Source organism: Camelus dromedarius, chromosome X (assembly GCF_036321535.1).
Source record: "Camelus dromedarius isolate mCamDro1 chromosome X, mCamDro1.pat, whole genome shotgun sequence".
Classification (NCBI taxonomy): Eukaryota; Metazoa; Chordata; class Mammalia; order Artiodactyla; family Camelidae; genus Camelus; species Camelus dromedarius.
This window is the reverse complement of record NC_087472.1, coordinates 36,990,338-37,012,856: the sequence shown is the minus strand read 5'-3', so window position 1 is coordinate 37,012,856 and position 22,519 is coordinate 36,990,338. Positions and strand designations below refer to the sequence as shown.

General features: G+C 40.5%; 1 protein-coding gene across 1 annotated transcript in view; it reads left to right on the top strand.

The window, feature by feature from the left end:
• DCX (doublecortin) overlaps positions 1-22,519 on the top strand; it is a 99,784-nt gene that overhangs the window by 73,831 nt on the left and 3,434 nt on the right. Inside the window, exon 6 of the mRNA XM_031446491.2 lies at positions 14,143-14,237. Coding sequence (XP_031302351.2) covers positions 14,143-14,237 — 95 coding nt within the window. The remainder of the gene's footprint in view (positions 1-14,142; positions 14,238-22,519) is intronic.

The window sequence follows — 22,519 nt, the reverse complement described above, 5'->3', positions numbered from 1 at the left end:
GGAAAAACAGCCGGTCCTGCTGACCTCACACTACCGTGCATATCAGCAGCAATCTCTTTATTCTCAGGCGGAAGGAACTCAACTGTGAAGAGGCAGCTCGGGCTTTTCATACTTCCATGGCTTTGCACGTTCTCTTCTCCTGCACCTGGAATGCCATCCCTTGAACCCACCACTCTTCTTTGCTTGAAAACTCTATTCATCCTTCGATACCTCAAATAGAAATAGCTGTTCCATTCTCCACGATATCATAGCATGTTATTCATATCTCTGGGGTAATATTCACTGCACTGTGTTGTAATCTATTTATCTGTATGTACTTACTTCCTCAACTAAATACTGGGCAAGGTGTCATGTTCATTCTTCTATCCTCAGTGCTGAGCACAGTGCATGGGTCCTAGTAAGTGCTCAAACAATGCCTGTGGAAGAATAGATGCATAAGAGCATCTGTTTCATCCAGCATGGTACTAGAGACCCAGTAAGAATTATAGGTAATATTTGCTGAAGGAATAAAAATGCATGTGTTTGGTGACATTTTGGCTAAGTGTACAGAACAGCACATGAATCTGCCCAAGCAAATTCATATTACTCAAATGGCAAAGACCTAGGTTTTAACAGTTGGATTGAGAATGAAATTGTTTGTACAGGTTCTAAGCAGGGCCTTGCAAAAAATGGACCTTAAACATTTGATCAAGACTCATGGGGTGGGGGCAGGATATAGCTCAGTGGTAGAGTGCGTGCTTAGCATGCACAAGGTCCTGGGTTCAATCCCCAGTACCTCCATAAATAAATAAATAAATAAACAAACAAACAAACAAACAAACCTAATTACCTCCCTCTCCCCCAAAAAAGTTTTTAAAAAAAGATTCATAAAGTCTGGCAATAATTGCTTAGCTGATCATTTTTCAGAAGTATCACTGGCTATTTCTGGGATCTCTAACCTGTATTACTTAACTCTTGCTATGGAACAAATTACCCTAAAATGTAGTAGCTTAAAACAACAGACATTTCCTATCTCACAGATTCTGTGGGTCAGAAATTCTAGGGTGGCTTAGCAGGGTGGGTCTGTCTGGCTCAGAACCTCTCACATAGTTGAGGTGAAGGTATTAGTAGGGGATATGGTCATCTGAAGGCTCAACTGGGACTGTAGGATCCACTTCCAAGAAGGCTGTTGGCAGTCCTTCCCCTAGACAGTGATTCAATAGAGTGAAAAGAAGATGTAGTGCCTTTTATGATCTGCTTTTCAAAACCACACGCAGTCACTTCTGTTTTAGTCTATTCATTAGTAGCAGTCACTAAGGCCAGCCCACATTCAAGGAGAGGGGAATCAGGCTCCATTTCTTGAAGGGAGGAGTATCAAAGAATTCGTGGACCTATTTTCAAACCACCACATAACCCATTAGTTAGAAATTCTTGTGTGGCAGCAGTTTGAAGTAAATAAATTCTCTTTGCAGACTGTATCCAGTTGGGCTACTCAGCACACATGAACACAACCACCTGTAATTGAACACAGTTTAAACATATGTCAAATAATTGGTCCCCAGCATGCTACCTATAGAATTTCACTTCTAAACAATATGTACTTCTCTGACCTTAAGATATTAGAGACAGAGAAGAAATGCATTAGGACTCAATGAGTATTTGCCAAATTGAAAGGAGTTAGATCCTGATTGAGGCATAGGCAGGCAAGATCTCCTTCCTTCAGAACTCCCTTGCTGAAGAGAAGGAATGAGGCTGTAGTCACACACACAAGATTAACAAAGTAACTGATTTAAGGTAGGAAAACGGGCCTTTATTTGGCAGATATCAGAATTATAAACACCTCTGTTCCCTACCAATAGAAAATCTAAAGTGGTATATTCAGTAGAGAGAATTTAAATCTTCATTTCAGGTAGTTCATGAATATAAATGAAGTCGAACTGTAGTCTAGCCAGGCTTCATGACAATTTCCAGAATGTTTGAGCTCATCTCAGATGATGTGTTTAGAGCCTCCACATGATTTCAGCCCCAGAGGGTAAAAACGTTCGTGTAACGCAAGCCTGCACATTCCATGGGATTTTAGGGCCAAGTCTAGGGCAGCGTCTCAGGGAATATTCCACGGGGAAAAAGCCAATGTCAGGCAAAACAGTATTTTAGGTAGGGTTTGGATTTGACATACCCACTTTCCCTTTTCTGCCCCTACCTCACTCTGGACCATTCCAAGCTGGGAGGTGTAGGGGCATAGGATATGGAAGAGGAAGAGAGAGAGAACTAAGAAAACCAAGCTATACCACTTCCCAGATTTGTGACTTGGGACAAGTTTCTTACCTTCTCCAAGGCTTGGTTTCCATTTTGGGTAAGACAGAATTTGCATATCTAGACAAAAATCATTTTCCTTTGTTATCAGTTATTTCCACAGTTGTACAGTAGCTTCCATAGAATCAGAATCAGATAACCCATAAGGATGAGTTATGGACAACGCATAGTTTCACATTAGCATAAATTTCTCCTTACAAACATTAAGAAAGAATTATTTCATAAAGTGTAAAGGTTTTCTGAGCTGTTAGCAAGGCACATACACAAGTTAATATACATTTAACCAAAGAATAATGGTATTGGGTGGGGCTGAAATTTTTTTTTCTTTTCTGGTACATGGTAGTACCACTCTGTTTCCATTCTGTATTAGTCTGTCTTGGCTCTGAGACTTGTGCACGAATCCACATTTCTTCATTCAACCTGAGTAAAAGGTTGTGGAAGATCGGCCATTTCCAGGGAATTTTAACTACCTTCCTTTGATGGCAAATGAAAGCCAAAAATGTTCCTCTTTAGCCGGGATTCAAACCAAATGAAACATTGGCTCAGTTAAAGGAATGTTTTGATGTTCTAATTCATTAGAAAATATATAATTTTGAACAAGTTTGCTAGATTTTCAAATATATATATATATATATTCCAATTCATGTTTCAGTTAATATCTGGGTTCAGTTTGACTTGAGGTTTAGTAGTAAATTGATGCTATTTGGTCTGTAATTTGTGTCATAATTTGATTCCTTGTTCCTTAGTCCTTAAGTTGTCTCTTTCCTGTTCTGCCCATGAATAAATCAAAATCCTTCTGCTTTATTCCCTTCCAGTTCAATCCCCACTCCTGCCAATATTGAGTTTGCCCCAAATGAAATATCTGTTGCTAAGCCTTAAACTCGAGTTAAGGAAGGATTTGATTGTCTGTATAATATTGCTATAAGGAACTCTCATTCTCACTGGGCAGAGCTGATGGACTCTTAGAATCCAAGTCCCATTAGCCAAGTTTGTCTTAAAGTAGGGCAAGGGACTGTGTGGTAAGCAGACAAAACCTGAGCCCAGAAGGCTCCTATGGGATGTTTGAAGAAAGTTTGTGCAGTGTCCCATTTTGATTAACCCAGGACTTGCCATTTTGATGGGCAAAGGTAAGCCTGGCTTCAAAACTAAAGGAAGACATTTCTCTGTGTGTCTCTATTTTCCATTTTAGCCATTAATTTGTTAATTTTTCTCTTTATGCAACTACCCCCAAGTTGAATTGAATTGAAAGGACAAAATCAGCTAGTTACTGGGAAGGAATCTTTTCTTTTTCTTTCTTTCTTTTTTCAAAGGAGCCTCCAAGGAAGCTAATAACCCACCGTGGTAGGCTGAGGGGATTGTAATGTGATAATTAGTTTGCTATTCTTCAACAGTAAGTCATTGTTGTAGCAACCCAATGTTCTCCACCCTCCTTCCCCCAGCTTATGTGCACTGATTCCTGAAAGTCAAATCTTCCCTGTTCCCAATCTCCCAAGAACAAATGTCTTCTCTACCCAAATATACAGCTTTTGAAAGAGGAGGTCAAGGGCCACAGAACAGCCGGACACCCCCAGGGGAGTGTCCGTGGGAGAACTGTATCCTGGATCTCCTTCTCATCTGAACCAAACAGGCTGCTTGGGGTTGTGTAAGATGGAGGGACCTGGCTGTTCTGACCTTCCTGAATATGACTGTCTAGACCAGCTCTGTCCAATAAAAATATAATGCAGGCCACAAATGCAAACCTCATATGTAATTTTAAATTTTCTAGTAGCCCGAGTTAAGTTCAAAGAAACAAGTGAAATTAACTTTGATAATATATTTTATTTTACTCAATACATCCAAAATAATATTATTTCAACATGTGTTCAATGTAAGAAATTGTTAATGAGCTATTTTATGTTCATTGAAGTTGGACTGTATTTTACACTTGCACATCTCAAGTCTGACCAGCCACACTTAAAGTGCTCAATAGCCATATGTGACTAGTGGCTACTGTATTAGACAGCACCATACCTTTCCTTTGCATCTGAGAGAAGTTCAAGAGAATGATCTTTTACATGAATTAAATACTCTGCACTTTGCAAAATATTTTCAAATCCGTCACCTCAGTTGTCACTCATAACAGCATCATGAATTAAGTTGGGAAAAGAAGATTATCCACTTGTTTGTTTTTTTGTTTTAGGTTGGGGAACTAAGATATAAAGAGGTTCAGTAAATCTTGTGGTCTTCCCAATGTCTATCTAGTATCCAAGAACCAGAGGCCAGCCTCCTGGCTTCCAGGCAGGCAATCTTTGCATTGTTCTTAAGGCAGGGTTTGGGTGCTCCAGAGTGGTGAACAGAAAGTCTCTGTTGGATGGTCCTGGCTTCTCTGCTTCCTTCCACCTCCCCCCACCTCCAGGCGAGGGATGTGGGGAAGCAGGGGGGTGGGTGGTATCTGTGTCATTCTCTTTGTGCTGCATAGAGCACAGCCATGAGTAATTAAGCGCCTTTGTTTCCAGTGCCCAGTCCTAGACACTCCACAGCTCCCCTACTGTAAATCCAAGGAGAAATGGTGCCCTTGGCAAAGCTATGGGAAGAGAAAAACTTCCCTTGCCCCTTGCCCCTTCCCCCATTCTGATTCTTTCTAAAACCACAGCTTTTGTCTAGTTTAAGTGGAAGAACTATCCTATCTCTAAGGCAACTTTTCCATTGTCACAACAGAGCCATGCAGGAAATGGTTGGAGCAAGCAGTATAATGGGGGTCACTGAGCACTCCACAGGGCATGGGATGAGGGGGTGTTAACCCATTTCCCTGTAATAGGAGTCCTAGCAGCCTGCTTCAGCCTGGGACTTGTGTTTAAGTACAGCTGACTCTCCAAGGCTTTGGTGGAGTACCTAGTAGTGCTAGGTGCTATAAGGAAAAGGAACGATAACATTGTCACCAAGAAGCTTTTAGTTTATTTGGGGATCCAGTATACATATAAATTTAACAAACCATTTTATTTACAAACACTTATATAGTTCGTATGTGCCAAGCAACCATTCTATTCACTGTACATATATTAACTGACTTAATCTTTACAACCTTATGAGGTAGGCACTACTAGCCCCATTGTGCAAATGAGGAAACAAGGGCGTAGAGGTTAAGTGACCTACCCAAGATCACGCAGCTAGTGAGTGGTAGAGCTGGGATTTGAACCCAGGCAATTTAATTCCACAGTTCACAATTTAACCGTTGCACTGTGATGCTAAATAAGAGTTAAGGATAATGATTTGTTTAAATGCCAAGTGCATGAGAGATACAGGCAGTAGGTGCTATAGAAAGTATTGGAGTTCATGGGAAAGAGCATTCATGGGGGGAGTCTAGGATGCTAAGGGAAGTCTTCCTGGAAGAACTGGGGCTTGAAGGAGGATTTGATTTCAATTGATAAGGAAATGGATATTTCTGGCAGCAGAGAAGGCATGAACAAAAGAGCAGAGGTAGTGACCAATATGGCATATCCAGGTACAGAGAGGCAGATGTGAAATCTACATCTTCAGCCCCAACCTTCCTTCTGGATGTTAGTGACATGAATGACTACCAGACAATTCTGCACATATGTACCAAATGCAGTGGATCTAAAAATCAAAAATATTTCCTCCCCTCAACTCCCTAACAATAGAATCAATTCTATTCTGTTACCAAGTCCAAACTCGTTCTGCTCACTGCACGACAGGCCAATAAATCGGGAGATGAGGTGTTGGGGCAAGGAATAACGACTTTATTCAGAAAGCCAGCAGACTGAGAAGATGGCAGACTAATGTCCTGGAGAATCATCTTCCCCAAGTCAGAATTCAGGCTCCTTTTATACTAAAAAGGGGAAGGTTGGTTGTTGCAAACTTCTTGGTGTTAGAATCCTTTGTTCTTGCAGCTGTCCACGTGGGTCAAGTCATGGTGTCCCTGTAAACCTCCAACAAAATAAATGTTATTTTCTATTCTGCAACTTGTTATCTTTATAGGAATGAAAAAGTGTTAATATCCTTAAAGGTCAGAGCCTTGAGAATAGGTTTTCCTGTATATTTCAGGCTGTAGGTAACATTCTTTTACAAAAGGTACAGAACCAGCACGTCTAAGCTCAGGAAACAGAGCCTAGGGGTAAAGCCAAAGGAACAGATCTAACATGAAGTCAGATTTGTTCTTCCCTATTACAATTCTATTCCCCAGACCCAACATTATCTTTGACTCTTCCCACTCTTCAATCCTTCATGTCCGCCACATGCTATTGCTGCTGTTGTTGTTGCTGAACCTTTGAAACATCTGCACATTTCTCACATAGAAGTCCCTTCCTTTCTGTCATCACCTGCTGCCTGGATTACTCAACAGACTCCTATGTAGTGTCTCTGCTTCACATCTCCGTCCACTTATGCATCTGGTGTGGTGCCACCACATTTCTCATCCTAAAACATTGCCATCATGTTACTTTCCTGCTCCAACACGTTCAGTTGTTCCACTCAGAGTTCATTGACTGCCACCGCCTCCACGGTACTGCTGAGAGATTGAAAAGAGAGAGGAGCCGAGGGCTCGGTTTTTAGGAGCACAAGAAAATGCAAAAACCAGAAGTAATGGACTTCATGCAGGAAAACTTCAGTCATCTGAATGCCTGACCTGCTAGCCAAAGAGTTAGTTCTCAGCCTCTTTTGGTTAATAAATCATCCCTTGTGGAAGGGGATTTCCTAATTCAGTGCTGCAATTCCTTCCATTTCTAGTAGTGGCAGTAGTAATATCAGTATAAGATGGCATTATTGAGCCCTCCCTGTGTGCTAAGGCACTTAGCTAAGCATTTGATATATGTCATGTAATCCTCAAAATAACAATAATTGAGATATGCACTATTTTGTTTTATTTTTTAATTGAAGTATAATCAGTTAACAATGTTGTGTCAATTTCTGGTGTACAGCATAATGTTTTGTCATACATATACATACATATATTCCTTTTCATATTCTTTTTCATTATACACCATTACAAGGTATTGAATATAGTTCCCTGTAGTATACAGAAGAAACTTATTGTTTACCTATTTTATATATAGTAGTGTCTATCTGCAGATCTCCAACTCCCAATTTATCCCTTCCCACTCTCTTCCGCCCCTGCCCCAGGTAACCATAAGTTTGTTCTCTATGTCTGTGAGTCTGTTTCTGTTTTGTAAATAAGTTCATTTGTGTCATTTTTTTAGATTCCACAGAGATATGCATTATTTTGATTCAAATGTTACAGATGAGGAAACAGACCTACAGAAGGCAGATTACAGCTGAGGTCACACATCTAGGAAATGGCTAAGCCAGGGTTTAAAACCCTGACTTATTAACCAAAGCGTACATACTTTCCACAAATTAAGAGCAGTGTCATTTGTTTTAGTTCCTGCCCCAGAAAACCGGTAGTGAGTGTTGACAACGGGCTTGTTCCACCCAAAACATGTTCTCAGTGGAACAACCTTTAACTGGAAATAAAAGTTGTCAGCATTATCAAGCCTGAGAAAACAATCCTGGCATGTCCATCAGCCTTTTTACAGATGTCCTCTCCTTGAGGGAAATTGATCTCTTACTACTCTGCCTTGTTTAAAAGATTCACCACTGCATGCTGTCCAATACTCTGTAAGGAATAGATTTAAAATTCAAATTCCAACTTTTTAAGTTATAGTTTCCCACAACCTATGATTGAATTTGGCCTGATAACCAACCCTATGATCAAATCAGGAAAGAACTCTTCTTGAGCCCTTAGTTCTTACTTCCCTATTGGATGAGTCTGGGGAGAGGGATAAAAGCTTTTTCACTGAGCAGAAATAATTAGCCAAACCAATCCCCACACCCTGCCCAAGGGCTCTTTGGAATGAATGTGTGAAAACCACAGGCTGTCTCTTGGCCTTGTTCTGAAGTAAGCTGAAACCACCTTGGTTCTACTTGGATGGCCTTCCAGAAAAACTCCCCGTATACGAAGAGAGAAAACACAGTGTCTTTGGACTGGAATGAAGAAATGCTTAAAACATCTCAATATGAGAAAAAAATGAGGAAGTGGCTGAATTGTGTATTGAGATCTGCAAGGCATTAGAGAATTAGAGAAGATGAGACAGAGAACTAATCACTAAAAGATCACGTTGGGGGGTATGTGATGTGCTGACTTTGAGGGAATTTTGAAATGAATCTGTGAGCAGATCCTCAAGGCCACCATCCATTGAGGACAAGAAGTTTATGCCCTTTAAGAAAGTCTTGCTCTCTCTGAACCTCTATATCCTTGTGATTAAAAGAAGACCCGTAATTCCTGGCTGCATCTCTTGGGGTTATCAGGAGAATCATGTGAGTTCATATATGGTACAATGCTTTGAAAACAATTGTAGAAATACAACTGCAATTATTAAGGTGGCTCTAAAATTATTGTCATGGCTTTTTGGGTAGATGGGGTTATTTATTTTCAGTGAGCAATATTTCAAAATAGACATCAAACCCAAACCAGTAGACTTGATTTTGAGTTGAGCTCTAGTGTTGGGATTAAATTGGGAGGGAAAAGCCAGAGCAAAGTGAGTGAAATGAGTGTCAAATCAGTTTGGTCTCCAGTCAAAGGATGAATGAAAAGCATATGTCAAACTGGCCCTTTTCTTCCTGTGTCATTCTGGCCATGTGAACTTGAACCTAGAACATATAATAACTTGTCTAACTCACTGCCCAGACAGTTTTTTAATTGCTGTACCTGGGGCTACTTATACCCACCTTACACAGAGTTGCATCCTGATTTCCAGGGATCCGTCCAGCCTCCAGACAAGGGAATCTCTAATCTAAGAGCTCAGTGTCAACTCTGCCAGGCTGCTGACCATCCTCTGCCCTTGGCCACCCATGCCAGAAACTGAACTTTCTCCTTGTTCTTTGGGGACTGACTCCCTCTACCTTATTCCTCACTCCTGGGAACCTCTGTTCCCCCATACATTTAAATTCCTGTAAATCTAGTTAAGTCAGCCTGGTTACCTACCCAGCCATCTTTTGTTGAGTCTTGTCCTGTTGCATTCTGATGGAGGCAAGGGTTTAAATACAAGCACTGGGGAATGGGCAAGCAGAATCATTCAGAGAAGCTAGTGAGCCAAGACTGTGCCAGGCCAAGCTTGGCAATTGTGCTGCACAGTGGAAGGGAGTGACAGAGAGAGCACAGATACCATCCTCCCAGAGGGCTCTGCGGCATGAGGGTAGTTGCATGCCATGCTGGCTGCTCTGTCTGCCATTGCTTCATGACATTGTCTATGAAACCTGGCTGGTGAGGTGAACAAAACTAGCTCTTGTAATCACTTTCTAATCTTTGTCAAAGAGGATAAAAGCCTAGAAGATAGACATAAGCTCTGCTATCTGCTTCTACCTGCTCCTATTTCTTTCTTTAATTCTCTGCCGCAATTCTTCTCTCTCTTTCCTGTCTGCCCCCCCATCAGAAAGTTGTCATAGGAAGGAATCCCAGAAGCAAATCACGTAAAAAGGAGGAGCAATGTAGCAAAAACTGAAAACAAACCAAAACACACATAGGCTTTGGAACCAGAGAGACCTGTGTTCAAATCTTGACTTTGCTATACTCCTAACTGGAGCAAGCCTCTGTTTCCCCATCAGAAATAAGAATACAACTAAATGAGGCTGTGTGTGTGTGTATGTGTGTGAGAGAGAGAGACAGAGACAGAGACAGAGACAGAGAGAATGAGAGAAGAGTGCCTGGCTTCTCATAGACACCCAATAAACATTATTATCCTGGTTTTTATTGATTAATTGATGAGATGGTCTAGGAGATTGAAAACTTCCTGATGTACCTCATTGTAGAGGGGGTGGAAATGAACTGTACAATGAGAAGAAAGGAAAGAAAGGACTGGACTAAGAGTAAATAAAAGGTGACAACAGTGAGGCAGTGCTGTGTTCTGAGGAGGGCAGTGAGGAAGACAGGCAAGTAAAAGAGGGTGAAGACTCCCCCTATACATTCTCAAATTGCAGCTGAGAAATGGAAGCTCGGAGAGAGGAGCTAAAGATGTTTAGTAAAGCAGAAGAAAGGAAAATGAGGAATATGAAGCTGGTGTTATTTCTAATCACTCTCAAAATGAACTGTGACAGCCTTCCATGTGGATTTGCCAATCTGAGACGATGCACAGTTTGTCAGACCCTATTTTCATCTTTTCCTGCTACTTCTTCTACTTGACATTTATGTGAATTGGCTTCAGAATCCACATCAAATGGCACCCTCCCAGACTTTCCCCCCACAGAAGCCATAGAAATGCATATATGAATATATTTTTATCTGGTCTGTAAATGTAGGCGCTCTTTCAGCTTGTAAGGAATTGACATTTGCCTTGGACATGTCAACATTTTCTCATTTCTCTGTGTCCATCTTTGGGTTTGATTCCATCAGGGAAGTCCAAGAAAGTGCATTTTTCAACAATGTAGTGAGTGGTAGTTGAATGGTTAGAAACTGATTTTCAAAATGCTTGTTGAATGTTGATGGTAAAATTAAGTCCTTTACTTACAGGTAGCTTAAGATTGATTAGCTGGCAGAGTGGCAGTGGAACATATGTAAACACAGAGATACAGAAAATATAGAGAGAGATATACCTGGAATATGTATTTTTGTAATACCCCTAAAGTTTGGGGTGAGAGAGTTACAGAGGATACTGAGGAAAAAAAACCTAGAAATTGCAAAAGAAACCTGTAGGTACAGATCTCTGGCCAATAGGTAGAAGGTGGCTCACATATAGACGTGCTGTGGTTAACAGTCTTAACATTTTGGCAAGACCAGTGGGCTCATTCTCAGTTAGATAAGAAGCTAGATAAGAGGGTAGATGAAAAAGGCAGTCTTCCCATTGGAAGTACAGCAGCCATCCCTTTGTAGCATGACTGACAACTGCTGGGAAGCCAGAATCTGTCATTGACAAAGGACGCAGCCACCATGTGGAACAAAGTGCCAGCACTTACCTGGGGACTGTTAGGCTTCCTGGCTGAGGTCAAGACTTCCATGATGTCAGCTCACAATAATCACCAAGATGGCTCTCTGTCTTGAATACAAGGGGCAAGGTCCTGCTTGGAGACCCTCAGGTTCTGTAGGTGGTCTAGCAATCCTTCCTTTTCCTGCAGAGTAATTGACTACTTTGCCTTACTGTGGGTTCACAGACTCTTGCCTTTCCCAAAGTGCTTCCTTTATTCACCAGAAATCCTAGTGCCCTGGCAAAGCCTAGCTCCCACAGTCTCTGAGCTGTTTGGCACAGGTCGTGTTCCTCTTTGGGTGGCTTATGTGCTATGTGCACATAACACTCTAAGCTTGTCTGGCCTCTAGGTCTCTGTCTTCCACCTTATTCCTTTGCTCCCTTCCCAGTCCTTAACTTTAAGCCATCACCACCCCTCAGCTGGATGAATGCCTTGTCTTCTAACCAATCTCTTTGTTTCTACTCTTACCCCACCCCACCCCAGTCTTACCACAGCAACCGGAGTAATAGATTTTAAATGCAAATCTGATGGTATCACTCCCAGATTTCTTTCACAGATCAAACCCAAAGTTCACAAAAGTCCCCACGAAAGGCCCCCAGGGTCTGGTCTTTATCCTCTTCTCCAGTCTCTCCTCTAAGAACTCACTGCTGGCATCCTATGCTTGAGCCATTTGGAACTATTTGCACTTCTCTAAACAGACTGTATTCTTTCACACCTCCATGTCTTTGCTCTACTGGTGTAATTCTCAAGTCTTGAATACCTCTTCTACCCTTCTCTGCCTAACTGGCTCCAATTTATCTTTTTTTAATGGCTTTATTGAGATGGAATTCACATAACAAACAATTCACTCATTTAGAACGTACAAGTCACTGGATTTTAGTTTAGCCACAGAGTTACACAACAATCACCACTATCTAATGCCAGAACATCTTTATCGTCCTACAAGAAACCCTGTACCTATGAGCAGACCCTCTCCAATTCCCCCCCACCTGACTCCTCCCTGCCCTCTGCTGACCAGCCCCTGGCAACCACTGATCTACTTTCAGTCTCTATAGATTTGTCTATTCCAGAGTCATCCTTCAAGATTTTTTCAGGTATTGCCTCCTCTTGTTTGCCTCCTTGTCCCCTGATTCCAAAGCCTCTCCTCTGGGATCCAGTAATATCCCTTGTATGGCTCTGTCATGGTCCACGGATCCACTGTATTCTTGATCCACTGTATTCTTACCTCCCTCCTCACTGGAAGTGACTTACTCATCTCTGACACTCCAACGTCTAATTCCTGACCTAGCTTAGAGAAAGGACTCTGTAACTACTGGATTATTGAATGAATGACTTCCCAGAAGCCCTGACAAGGGGAAAGGCCTCTCAGTGAGTGGGTTAGAGATGAGCGGATGCACAGGCAAAGCCAGATGGTAGATGCCTAAGTGCCCATTTTTCAGCTCACTTGCACTTGGATCAACTCAGCAACCACCACACTGATGTCCCTTTCATCTCTACAGTTGATATGTAGGTTCCAGAAGCTAGGGAAACATTACCATAAGTGGTGCAGAGGAAAGCTATCCTCAGGAAATATTCATGATATACCAGTTTAAGCTTTACCTGTGGGACTAACAGCAACACTTTCAGGCCATCTTTCTCCGTAACTTTTTCAATTTCCTATTATCTCTCTTTCCCTCTCTCTCTCTCCCTTCCTCTTGTCTTCCCTTCCTCCTTCATTCTCTTCTCCTCCCTTCCATCCTCTCCCCATCCACCCCCCAACACCCTTGGCATATTTGCCTTTATTTTTAAAATACATTTCATAATATCTGTTTAACCATGTAAATCTTTAGATTTTAAAAGAAATTGATTTTAACATGAGACGTCTAAACATGAACCTACTTTGAAAGCTGTTTAATTGTTCCATTTCAATGCCCCACATTTTTCTTTTTACATGATTGGCTCTTTTAAAAAAAATATCAACAAGGGAATAGAAAACAATTTGCAAACAGAATGGAATCTGAAGATGTTAAATACTAAACCACTTCATTGTCAGCATTTTACTGACTAGAGACAAAGAAAGGGGTGCCCTCTGACTCTGGCCACTGTCATCCTCTCCTGTCTCTATATCTTTTCCCTGATTTCAAACTTCCTCATTCTTCTTTCCCTCGAGAATCCTTTACCCTCTCTTTTTTGTCTCCCCTCTCCTCCACTCCTGATCTCTTTCTCTTCCTCTTTTTTGATTCTCTCTTCTGCCCATTTTTCTATATGAGCCTCTCTTTATGTTTCACACTGTTTCTCCTCCACTTTCTTTTTCATTCTTCTTCCTAATTAGCCCCCTCTTTTTTTCCTTCTGTTCTTTTCATCCAGAATGAGGTAGGAAAGAGAGAGTGGAGGGGAAGGTGAGCAGGAAAAGGGTGGAGGGGGAGAGACAGACAATGGGGCTGTCCTGCAGTTGCCACATCATCTGCCACCAAAGAGGATATGTCCTGGCTGGAATCACTCCTACTGCTTCCCCTTTAAGGTCAGGCACATAAACCCTCTGTGTCTCACTTTGGTCTCACTTATAAAATTGAAACAAAATCATATGATCCCAGACTACCTTCCAGAGATGTTGCTAGGGTCAAACTTGGGAATGAATATGAAAAAGGTTTGAAAAGAACCAGACCCCTGTAATTGGAAGCGCTCAGGGGAAAGGGTGGGTGGATTACCGCCGTGCACTGCGCGAGGATCTAATTAACTGAGGATTGTAGTTCTTGCCTTTCTGAGGAATGTGTTTCTTTTCACCTTTGTTCTACTCATCAAATCACTTGGTTGTCTGTGTACCTCGTTTGAATGTTCTTAGTGTCTTCGGAGGGGAAGGATAACGTGTTCCTTTGTATGCTGTTGATTTTTATCCCTTCCTTTTCTCTTGCCTTGGGCTAGCAAACGGAACCTCCAGCAGCCAGCTCTCTACCCCCAAGTCTAAGCAGTCTCCCATCTCTACGCCCACCAGTCCTGGCAGCCTCCGGAAGCACAAGGTATTATGTCTCTTATACCTTACTAAAGCCCTTTGCACTTGGACTTTTTTGAATGGCTGGTGAGGGTTTTCTCTTCCATTTACCTCAACAGCACATCAAGGCCAGAATTTCCCTTCATCTGGTCCAATAGCTTGAAGCCCTGGGAATCCCAGCAGGGGCCAAGCTTCCAGTCCCTTTTGTTTATTCTTCTGATGCCCAGTTTATTTAATTCTGATTCTATTTAACCAAAAGGAAGAGGTACCAAGGGCCCAAATACCCATTCTGAGCTAATGGTGTCACCAAATGACAGCTCAGGGGGTGAGTTGAGCACTTGTTCCTCCAATTCAGAGGCATGGCAAAGAGAGCATCGAGGGCAGCTTATGTCCTCAGGCTCCAGTAAATGACGGAAAGAAAGTTAACCCAAAGTTACTCCCTTTAAATTCATGGGACATCAAAATATGAACGGACCCTAGTTTCATTGTGTATTCTTCATTACTGGACAGTATAGGAAGAGAGGACATATATACATTGCATTGTCCCTGTGCACCATTTACATCTCTAAGTTATCCCAAATACATATATCCTTAAAATAACAGATGTGAATAAATTCTCTGCCTCCACTTTCCAAACCGATTCCCACCCAGAAATCTCTTCTGTATAGAAAATCTGGAGTGGCCACTGCCTTGAACCTCATCTCTGAGGTGGTGTGAATGTGACTTCTGCTCTGATTACCACACCCTAGAGCAGCTTCCTCCAGGATTCTCTTGTCTTCTCCTGGTTCACAAGACAGCATGAGGAGAAAGGCAAAAAGTCGCCAATGTGCCCAACTCCATCACAAAACCATAGATGGTCAAACCTAGAAGAGATCTTAGATGGAGATAAACTAGTTTCATTTGATTCTCTCAATAATTTGGTGAGATTGATATTTTACAGATAAGAAAACTGAGACCCAGAACAGTGAAGTTACTTTCTATGATGACATAGCTAGGTAGTAGCAGACTTAAGACCGGCACCCAGGTGACGACCAGCCGGTTTATTCTAGCTCATGAAAGCTGATTGTGTACATAGCTTCCCAACTGTGTGTTCGGTGACATCATGTTGCTAACCAGAACTCAACCATGATGGGAATATTTACACCATCGAAATCAGCAAATACTGCAAATTAAGGTTGTCGTTTTCTCCAATAGAAAGTCGGTTGTTACACATTTAACAGTGCATCAGTGCCTGGCACCCATTTTCATTTCCTTTTCTCTACATCAGGATTTCAATTTCCTGGTTAATCTGACCATTATCTACTCCATCATTCCTAATGCCCATTCCATTTCTTTGATGACTCCTTTAACCTCTGGTACTGACCCTGACCAGAACCTTCTAATTGTCCTGCTGAGCTATTTGATTTCTCCAAAGGAGGGTCTGCTGAACTGTCTGTGTATAACCAATCTTACCCAGAGATTGTGAGATGGATGAAAATTGTTTTTGCAGTCAGCTTTCAGACATTCTTCCCAGCAGCAAAGCTTGTTAATGTAGACGTTCCAAGACAGGGAGGAGCTCCAACTTCTGTTGTTCTCTCCACGCGGAACCTCCTATGGATGCTACATTGTTTCTTCCTGTGTCTTTGCCGTGTGCATCTTTGCCCTTACTTTCCTTCTGGGAAGTGTGACCTACCCCAGCACCTTCCACCAGTGCCTTCCCCAAAGGGCTGGGGCAAGTCTGGGCATTTATTCTGTCTGCACACTTGAGTCATTCCGCTTTTCAACTGACATGTTCAGTTCATTTAGGTTGAGGCCCCACCATCCGTAACCCATTGAGGTGAGTGCTGGCGCTGTTAAACCATTTCTCCTGATTGGGCTTGCAGGCTTTATGTGTGGGTTTGTTTGTTTTGTTTTTGTTTTTGTTTTTGTTTTGCTTTCGACTCAATTCTAAAAATTAATTTAACTGCCGAAGGACTAGAACAAGCAACAGGTGGCAGCAAGTCAGAGCCTCACTGTTCTCCTGACTCGAGTTTTCAGTGTATCATTTTATTTTTCAGATTACCCCTTTTTTATGGCAGTTAGGCAAACACACATTAAGGAATAAATTACATAGTTTTCTAAAGCAAACTTTAAAAAACACTTAGATTTTGGTATAATTCTCACTAATTTGTTAACTTTTTAGTTTGATATTTCAAATTTACAGATAAGTTGCAAGAATAACTTAAAGGACTTCTGTATACTCTTTACAAAGATTCACCAGTTGTTTATATTTTCCCCATTTGTTTTATTTTTGTGTTTTCTCCCTCTCTCCCCTCCACACGTATTTTACTAAATTTTTTAACCATTTGAGATTAAGTTGCAGACATCACACCCTTTACCTCTAAATAGTTTCAGTATGTATTTCCTAAGAATAAGGACATTTTCTTTTGTAAACATTGTACAATTATAAAATCAGGAAGTTTGCACTGATTCAATACTGTTACATACTCTGCCATCCATATTCAAATTTTATCAATTGCCCCAATGGTTTTCTTTTTTCTGGTCCAGGATCCAATCTAGAATCACACATTGCCTTCAGTGATCATCTCTCTTTAGTCTTCTTTAATCTAGAAAGGTTCTTGAGTTTTTTTTTTTTTATCTTTTCAGACAGTATACTGTAGAAATGAAGAGCACAGGCTAGTTATTTGGTAAAATGTCCTATTTAGGTTTGTCCGATGTTTCTTTGTGATTAAATTCAGATTATGCATTTGGGACAGAAATGTCATAGAAGTGGTGTTGCGTCTCTCTCAGTGCATCCTATCAGGAAGCAGTAGCCACATGCTTACACCACCAATGATGGAGGATGAACTTGTTTTTCTGAATAAGCTAAAAAGTGTCTTGTAACCTTGGCTCAGTCCCTCTGGGGCTCAGGCTCAGTTTCTTACTCCTCCCTTCACACAGTTACCTGAGCCTTAGCACCACCAAAGTCCTTGGGCAGTGGGCCTAAGCAGATCTCATCTGAATCTCCATCCAAGTGGACCTGAAAGGTGTGAGTCATGGTGGAGACAGGAAGCAGGTGGCTGAGGCTGTGACTTTCCTCCTGCACAACTGGAAACAAACTTGAAGTCCCAGCATCCCTTTGGTAACTTTTGATGGCCGTGGCAGGGCCCTAAGCTGTAATCAGCCTCTTGGCTTCCCCTCTTAAGCAACTCATGGAGAATCCTTTTTAATGCAGCTGTGATGAGGTTAGCCAAAGTCCGCATACTCAAGTGCTACAATATGGACACGAAGTAAATCCTCGTATAGTTAATGAGAACAACATTTTGCATTTCCATGCTGCTTTATCTTTTTGCATAGCGATTTTTCAATTTACCCTTGTGATAACCCTGTGAAAGAGAAAGGGCAGGTTAGTAGTTCCATTTTGCAGATGAGAAAAAGGAGGTGCCGAGGTTAGAGACAACCCCAGTATGAGTCAACCATCTGCAGAAGGTACCATATTAAAGATGTTCAGAATACCTAGGAACATAAGGAAACTTTTTCATTTATTTAAAAAAAATTTCCAGATTAGTGATTGCCCCCATGGCTTTAAATTTGGAGGCATTTTGCTTGCAAAGTTGCCTGGTGATAGAAGGAAAATCTATTTGCTGTATTATATGTGAAAACATAACTAACACTATTTAAATATACATCTTCCTCTGTGTTTCCAGACTTTTTCTGTCATCCTGGAAGTGCTTAGAGAGAGAGTTTGATGAATAAAGCAGGGTCCTGACCCTTAAACCACAGACACCACTTTAAGTGGGCTTTGGTAGTGTAATCAAGAGGGAACAAAAGGAGTGCAAAAGCACAAAGGAGGTTGGGAAAGACATTTGACTGGGCAGGGGGAGGGGGTGGAAGTGAGAGACAGGAAAGCTTTACAGACTAGGTGACATTTAAGTGGGACCTTGAAGCCTGGGTAGGCTTTTGATGGCTGGTGAAGAAAACGGGCAATTCAGCTGAAAAAAAAAAAATCAGCAAAAACAAAGCCACACCATCAGAAATGCAAAGGGCACATTTGGAAAAAAGCAACCCCAAACTAGAAGCCAGGTTTCTCAAAACCTCTCTCTGACTTCCTTTGGACTATAAGCTTCTTGGACCAGAGACCAAGTTTTTGTTTTCTCTAACGCAATAGTATCGCCAGCACAGCTGTATTTGTTACAAACATTTTGTTCTGTAGGGCTCCAGGGGACTAAGCAAATGAATTTCAGGTGCAAATTATTTGTATTGTTAAGCAATATGTGTGTTTCTGTATTTCTACATATCAGTCAACAAAAACAGAATGTTGAGATAATTCATTTTCCTGAACATTGTTCTACCCATACAAAAAAATTTATTTTGAATAAATAAATTGATGGAGGACAGAAGTACCGAAGTTCATACGTAAGCCTAGTCCTCTGGATTTTCTCCATAGCCTGCATCTCCCCCACCCATTCCAAGTCATAGCAGCTGCAAGTGGAGCCTCCTCCCGATGCTACCCCTAGGCCTGTTCCCCCTTCCTCTGAGATAACAGTCTGGAACAATCTTCTTGGATCATTATTTCCACTAACCAACCAAATACACTGAAGGGTCTGTTACATGTATGCTAAAGTGCAGGAGTGAATGCTGAAGCCTAGTGGTTCAGTGTGGTGGGACTCACAGAGGCTTCCATAATGAAAAGGACCTTGTGTGCTGCCTGAAAAATGCTCAGGGGGGTTCACTAACTTGGCAGTGTCTGCCTCCTTTCCCTTGTTTTGCTATAACTAAAGAAAAACTGAATGCAGTGATCCAAGTTATAGAATTTTAGAGCTAGAAGGAACCTTAAAGACCTAGTCTACATCTTCCTCAATTTTCAGACCTAGAAGTAAAGAGCCTGAAAGGGGAAGTTAGGCTTGGGCCCTCGGTCTCCAGGCTCTTGATCTTGTGCTCTTTCTACTACAATGGATTCACATTATGTGTAAGTTTAACTTATGGAATTCATCAACGGGCACAATATAATCATAGAACAAAACTACTACAAAACTGTCTCTTACATTTGTACACATCATTATATACTGAATATTACTGTATACACTATACACCAATACATGCATATTGCTGTATAGGGTTACATGCTCAGGAATCATATCGGTAGTATTCAATTGTCAAAGTAAAGGATTTTCAAAGGTGCTATTTTTTAAAATAACATCTTACTGAGTTTAAATTCACCTTTTTAAAGTGTTCAATTTAGTGGTTTTTAGAATAATCACAAAGTTGTGCAAAAATGTATTCATCACCCTCAAAAGAAACTCTTAGCCTGTTAATGGTCACAGCCCCTTTCCCCTCCACCCAGCTCCTGGCAACCACTAATCTGTTCTCTGTTTCTATGTGTTAGCACATTCTGAACATTTCAAATAAATTTTCCTCTGAGGACTACTTTAGCTGCATCCTATAACTTTTGCTATATTAGTATTTCATTTTCCTTTTTCTCAAAACTATTTTCTAATTTACTTTGTGATTTCTTCTTTGACCCATTGACTGTTTAGAAGTATGTTGTTTAATTTCCACATATTTGTGAATTTCCCAAATATCTTTATTATTGCTTTCTAATTTAATTTCACTGTAGTTGAAGAACATACTTTGTTTGATTTCAGTTCTTTTAGGTTTATTGAGGTTTGTTTTATGGCCTAACATATGATCTGTCATGCAGAAGGTTACATGGGACCTTGAGGAGAATGTATATTCTGCTGTTGTTGGATTGAGTAGATTAGCTGTGTAATTATTTGTAGTGTCTGTCATTCAAGTCTTGTTTTTCTTGTTGGTCTTCCACCTACTTATTCTATCCATTATTGAAGGTGTGATATTGGAGTTTTCGACTATTATCTTGAATTGTTTATTCCTCTCTTCAAGTCAATCATTTCTTGCTTCATGTAGTTTGATGCTCTGTTATGAAGGTAGATACATGTTTATAACTATGTTATATTTTATCATTATAAAATGTCCTTTGTTGTAAAGTCAACTTTTTATGATATTAGTACAGCCACTCCAGCTCTTTTTTGATTATTAACTGCATGGTAAATATTTTTCATCCTTTTATTTTCAACCTATTTGTGTCTTTGAATCTAAATTATGTCTGTTTCAAACAGCATAAAGCTGAATCATGTATGTAAAAAAATACATTCTGCCAATCTCTGCCTTTTCATTTGAGAACTTAATCTACTTATATTTAATAATTATTGGTAATGTAGGAATTACGTCTGCCATTTGCTATTTTCTATATGTCTTATGTCTTTTTTGTCCCTTCATTCTTGGATTTCTGCCCTTTTTTGAATAGATATTTTTCTAGTATACCATTTTAATTGCTTTGTTGCATTTTTACTAATTTTATTTTGAGTTATTTTCTTAGTGGTTGCCCTGGGGATTACAATTAACATCTTAACACAATCTACTTTGGACTGTTATCAACTTAATTTCACTTTAATATAAAAATTTTGCTATTGTATATCTCTGTTCCTTCTTCCTCTCTGTGCTCTTATCCACATACAAATTATATCTTCATGTATAAGTCCATCAATGTATCTTTAATAATTACTAGTCCATGCAGTTGTCTTTTGAATTGGAAAAGAAAAGAATTAGAAAAATAAATTAATAATGTTTTGTGTAGTGACCTATGTATTTACCTTTATAGTCTTCTTTGTTTCTTATGTGGATTTGAATTACTATCTACTGTCCTTTCACTTCTCCCTGAAGGATTCTCTTTAGTATTTCTTGTAGGACATGTTTGCTAGCTCTGTCTTTGTTTATTGGGGAACGTCTTGATTTCTCCTTCATTCTTGAAGGATTATTTTGTTAGATTCCCTTAAATGCCTTGATCCAATAAGTCTCACAGCCTTTGCTGAAGGGCTCTGTGTGTGTGTTGGAGCCTGATTTCAATGCTCTGACAGGCAGCTGGCCTTAGCCTTCACTTGCTATTTGCTCAAGGCCTCAAGGACAACCAGAGGTGAGAGATTAGGAACTTCTCAGGTCTTTTCCGAGAATACACCCAGTCCTGAACATGTGCCTGGCCTTAGAGATTCCTGGGAATGTTGTCAGAGCTTTCCAAAGTCCCCTATGGATATGAATTCTCCAGCTTTTGCCTTTTAAGGTTTTGCGTAGCTTCATTTACGCCATCTATTTCCCCCACATCAGGCAGCTGTGATTTTAAACAATTGCAGCTGATTAATGCTCCCTGAAAAGGCCGTTCACAGTGTGTACTCTGAATCAGTTCAAATAAAGAGGAGCCCCACAAGTGGGAGTTTCCAGGGAGCTACCAGACGGGTCAAATAGTGACAATTCTCTGGGAACGGGACATATGAGGAAGCTCCAAACCCATTCGGCATCCTCCAGTGACTGCTACGTTGCTGTTTTTCAGATACTGTAGTTGTGAGGCTGTTGCTTTTCAAAGATACCCTGGAGCTGGGAAGAAGGAGAATGGAAATAGAGGAAGTTAAAGCACCACAAAATTTGGTATTCTTAGTGAGATTTAGCCATTTTTCTTGAAAAAACACTTTTTCGATTGTTGCCAGCCTTTGTTACTTTTCTAAGTTCTGAAAAAGTTGATTTTGACCATTTTTCCAGTGTTACTGCATTTACATAGGAGCAGATTTTCAGAGAGTCTTTCTCCACCATTCTTGAACTCTAGAGCTCAAAGATACTGTGACTATGGTGAATTTTCACTTTACTCAATTTCTGGAGTACTAAATCCCTTCATAGATGAAACTCCGTTGTATGCCACTTTGCCTCAATTCAATTTTATAAGTTTTTATTGCACTCTTACTGTCTCTTCAGTGTTGTACTTCCTACCTATTAATCAGTTTTCTAAGAATTTCTGTTTAGTAGTTTAGAGGAAGAGTATCAAATCTTGTGTATGATCTGAATGTTTTGGATGGTCTCCCAATATAAAAAAATATTTTTTGCATCTTTAAAGGGTTGTAAAAGAAACAAAACTCAAACAAACTGTATGTCAGAGGCCATATGTGACCAACAAAGACAGCCTAAATTTTTTACTATCTAACCCTTTACAGAAAACGTTTGCCAGCCCCTGAGTTACAATTAAGGGATGGTGGGTTTGCTATTGTTGCCTTTGTTTTGTTTTGTTTTTAATGATTCAGTATTCCTTTGAGAAGCCTCAGAGCTGATAGAGACCTTACAGATTGTACATTCTGCATTTTCTTGAAGAAACTAAGACTCAAAGATTTGTTCATTGTTACAGTGCTACTTAACCAGGACTAAAACCTCAGGTTTCTGGATATGCTCTACTCCTCTTTCCATTCTAAGTGGCATAAAAGATTTCCTGCCCCTTCTTTCTGTGTAAAAAGCATT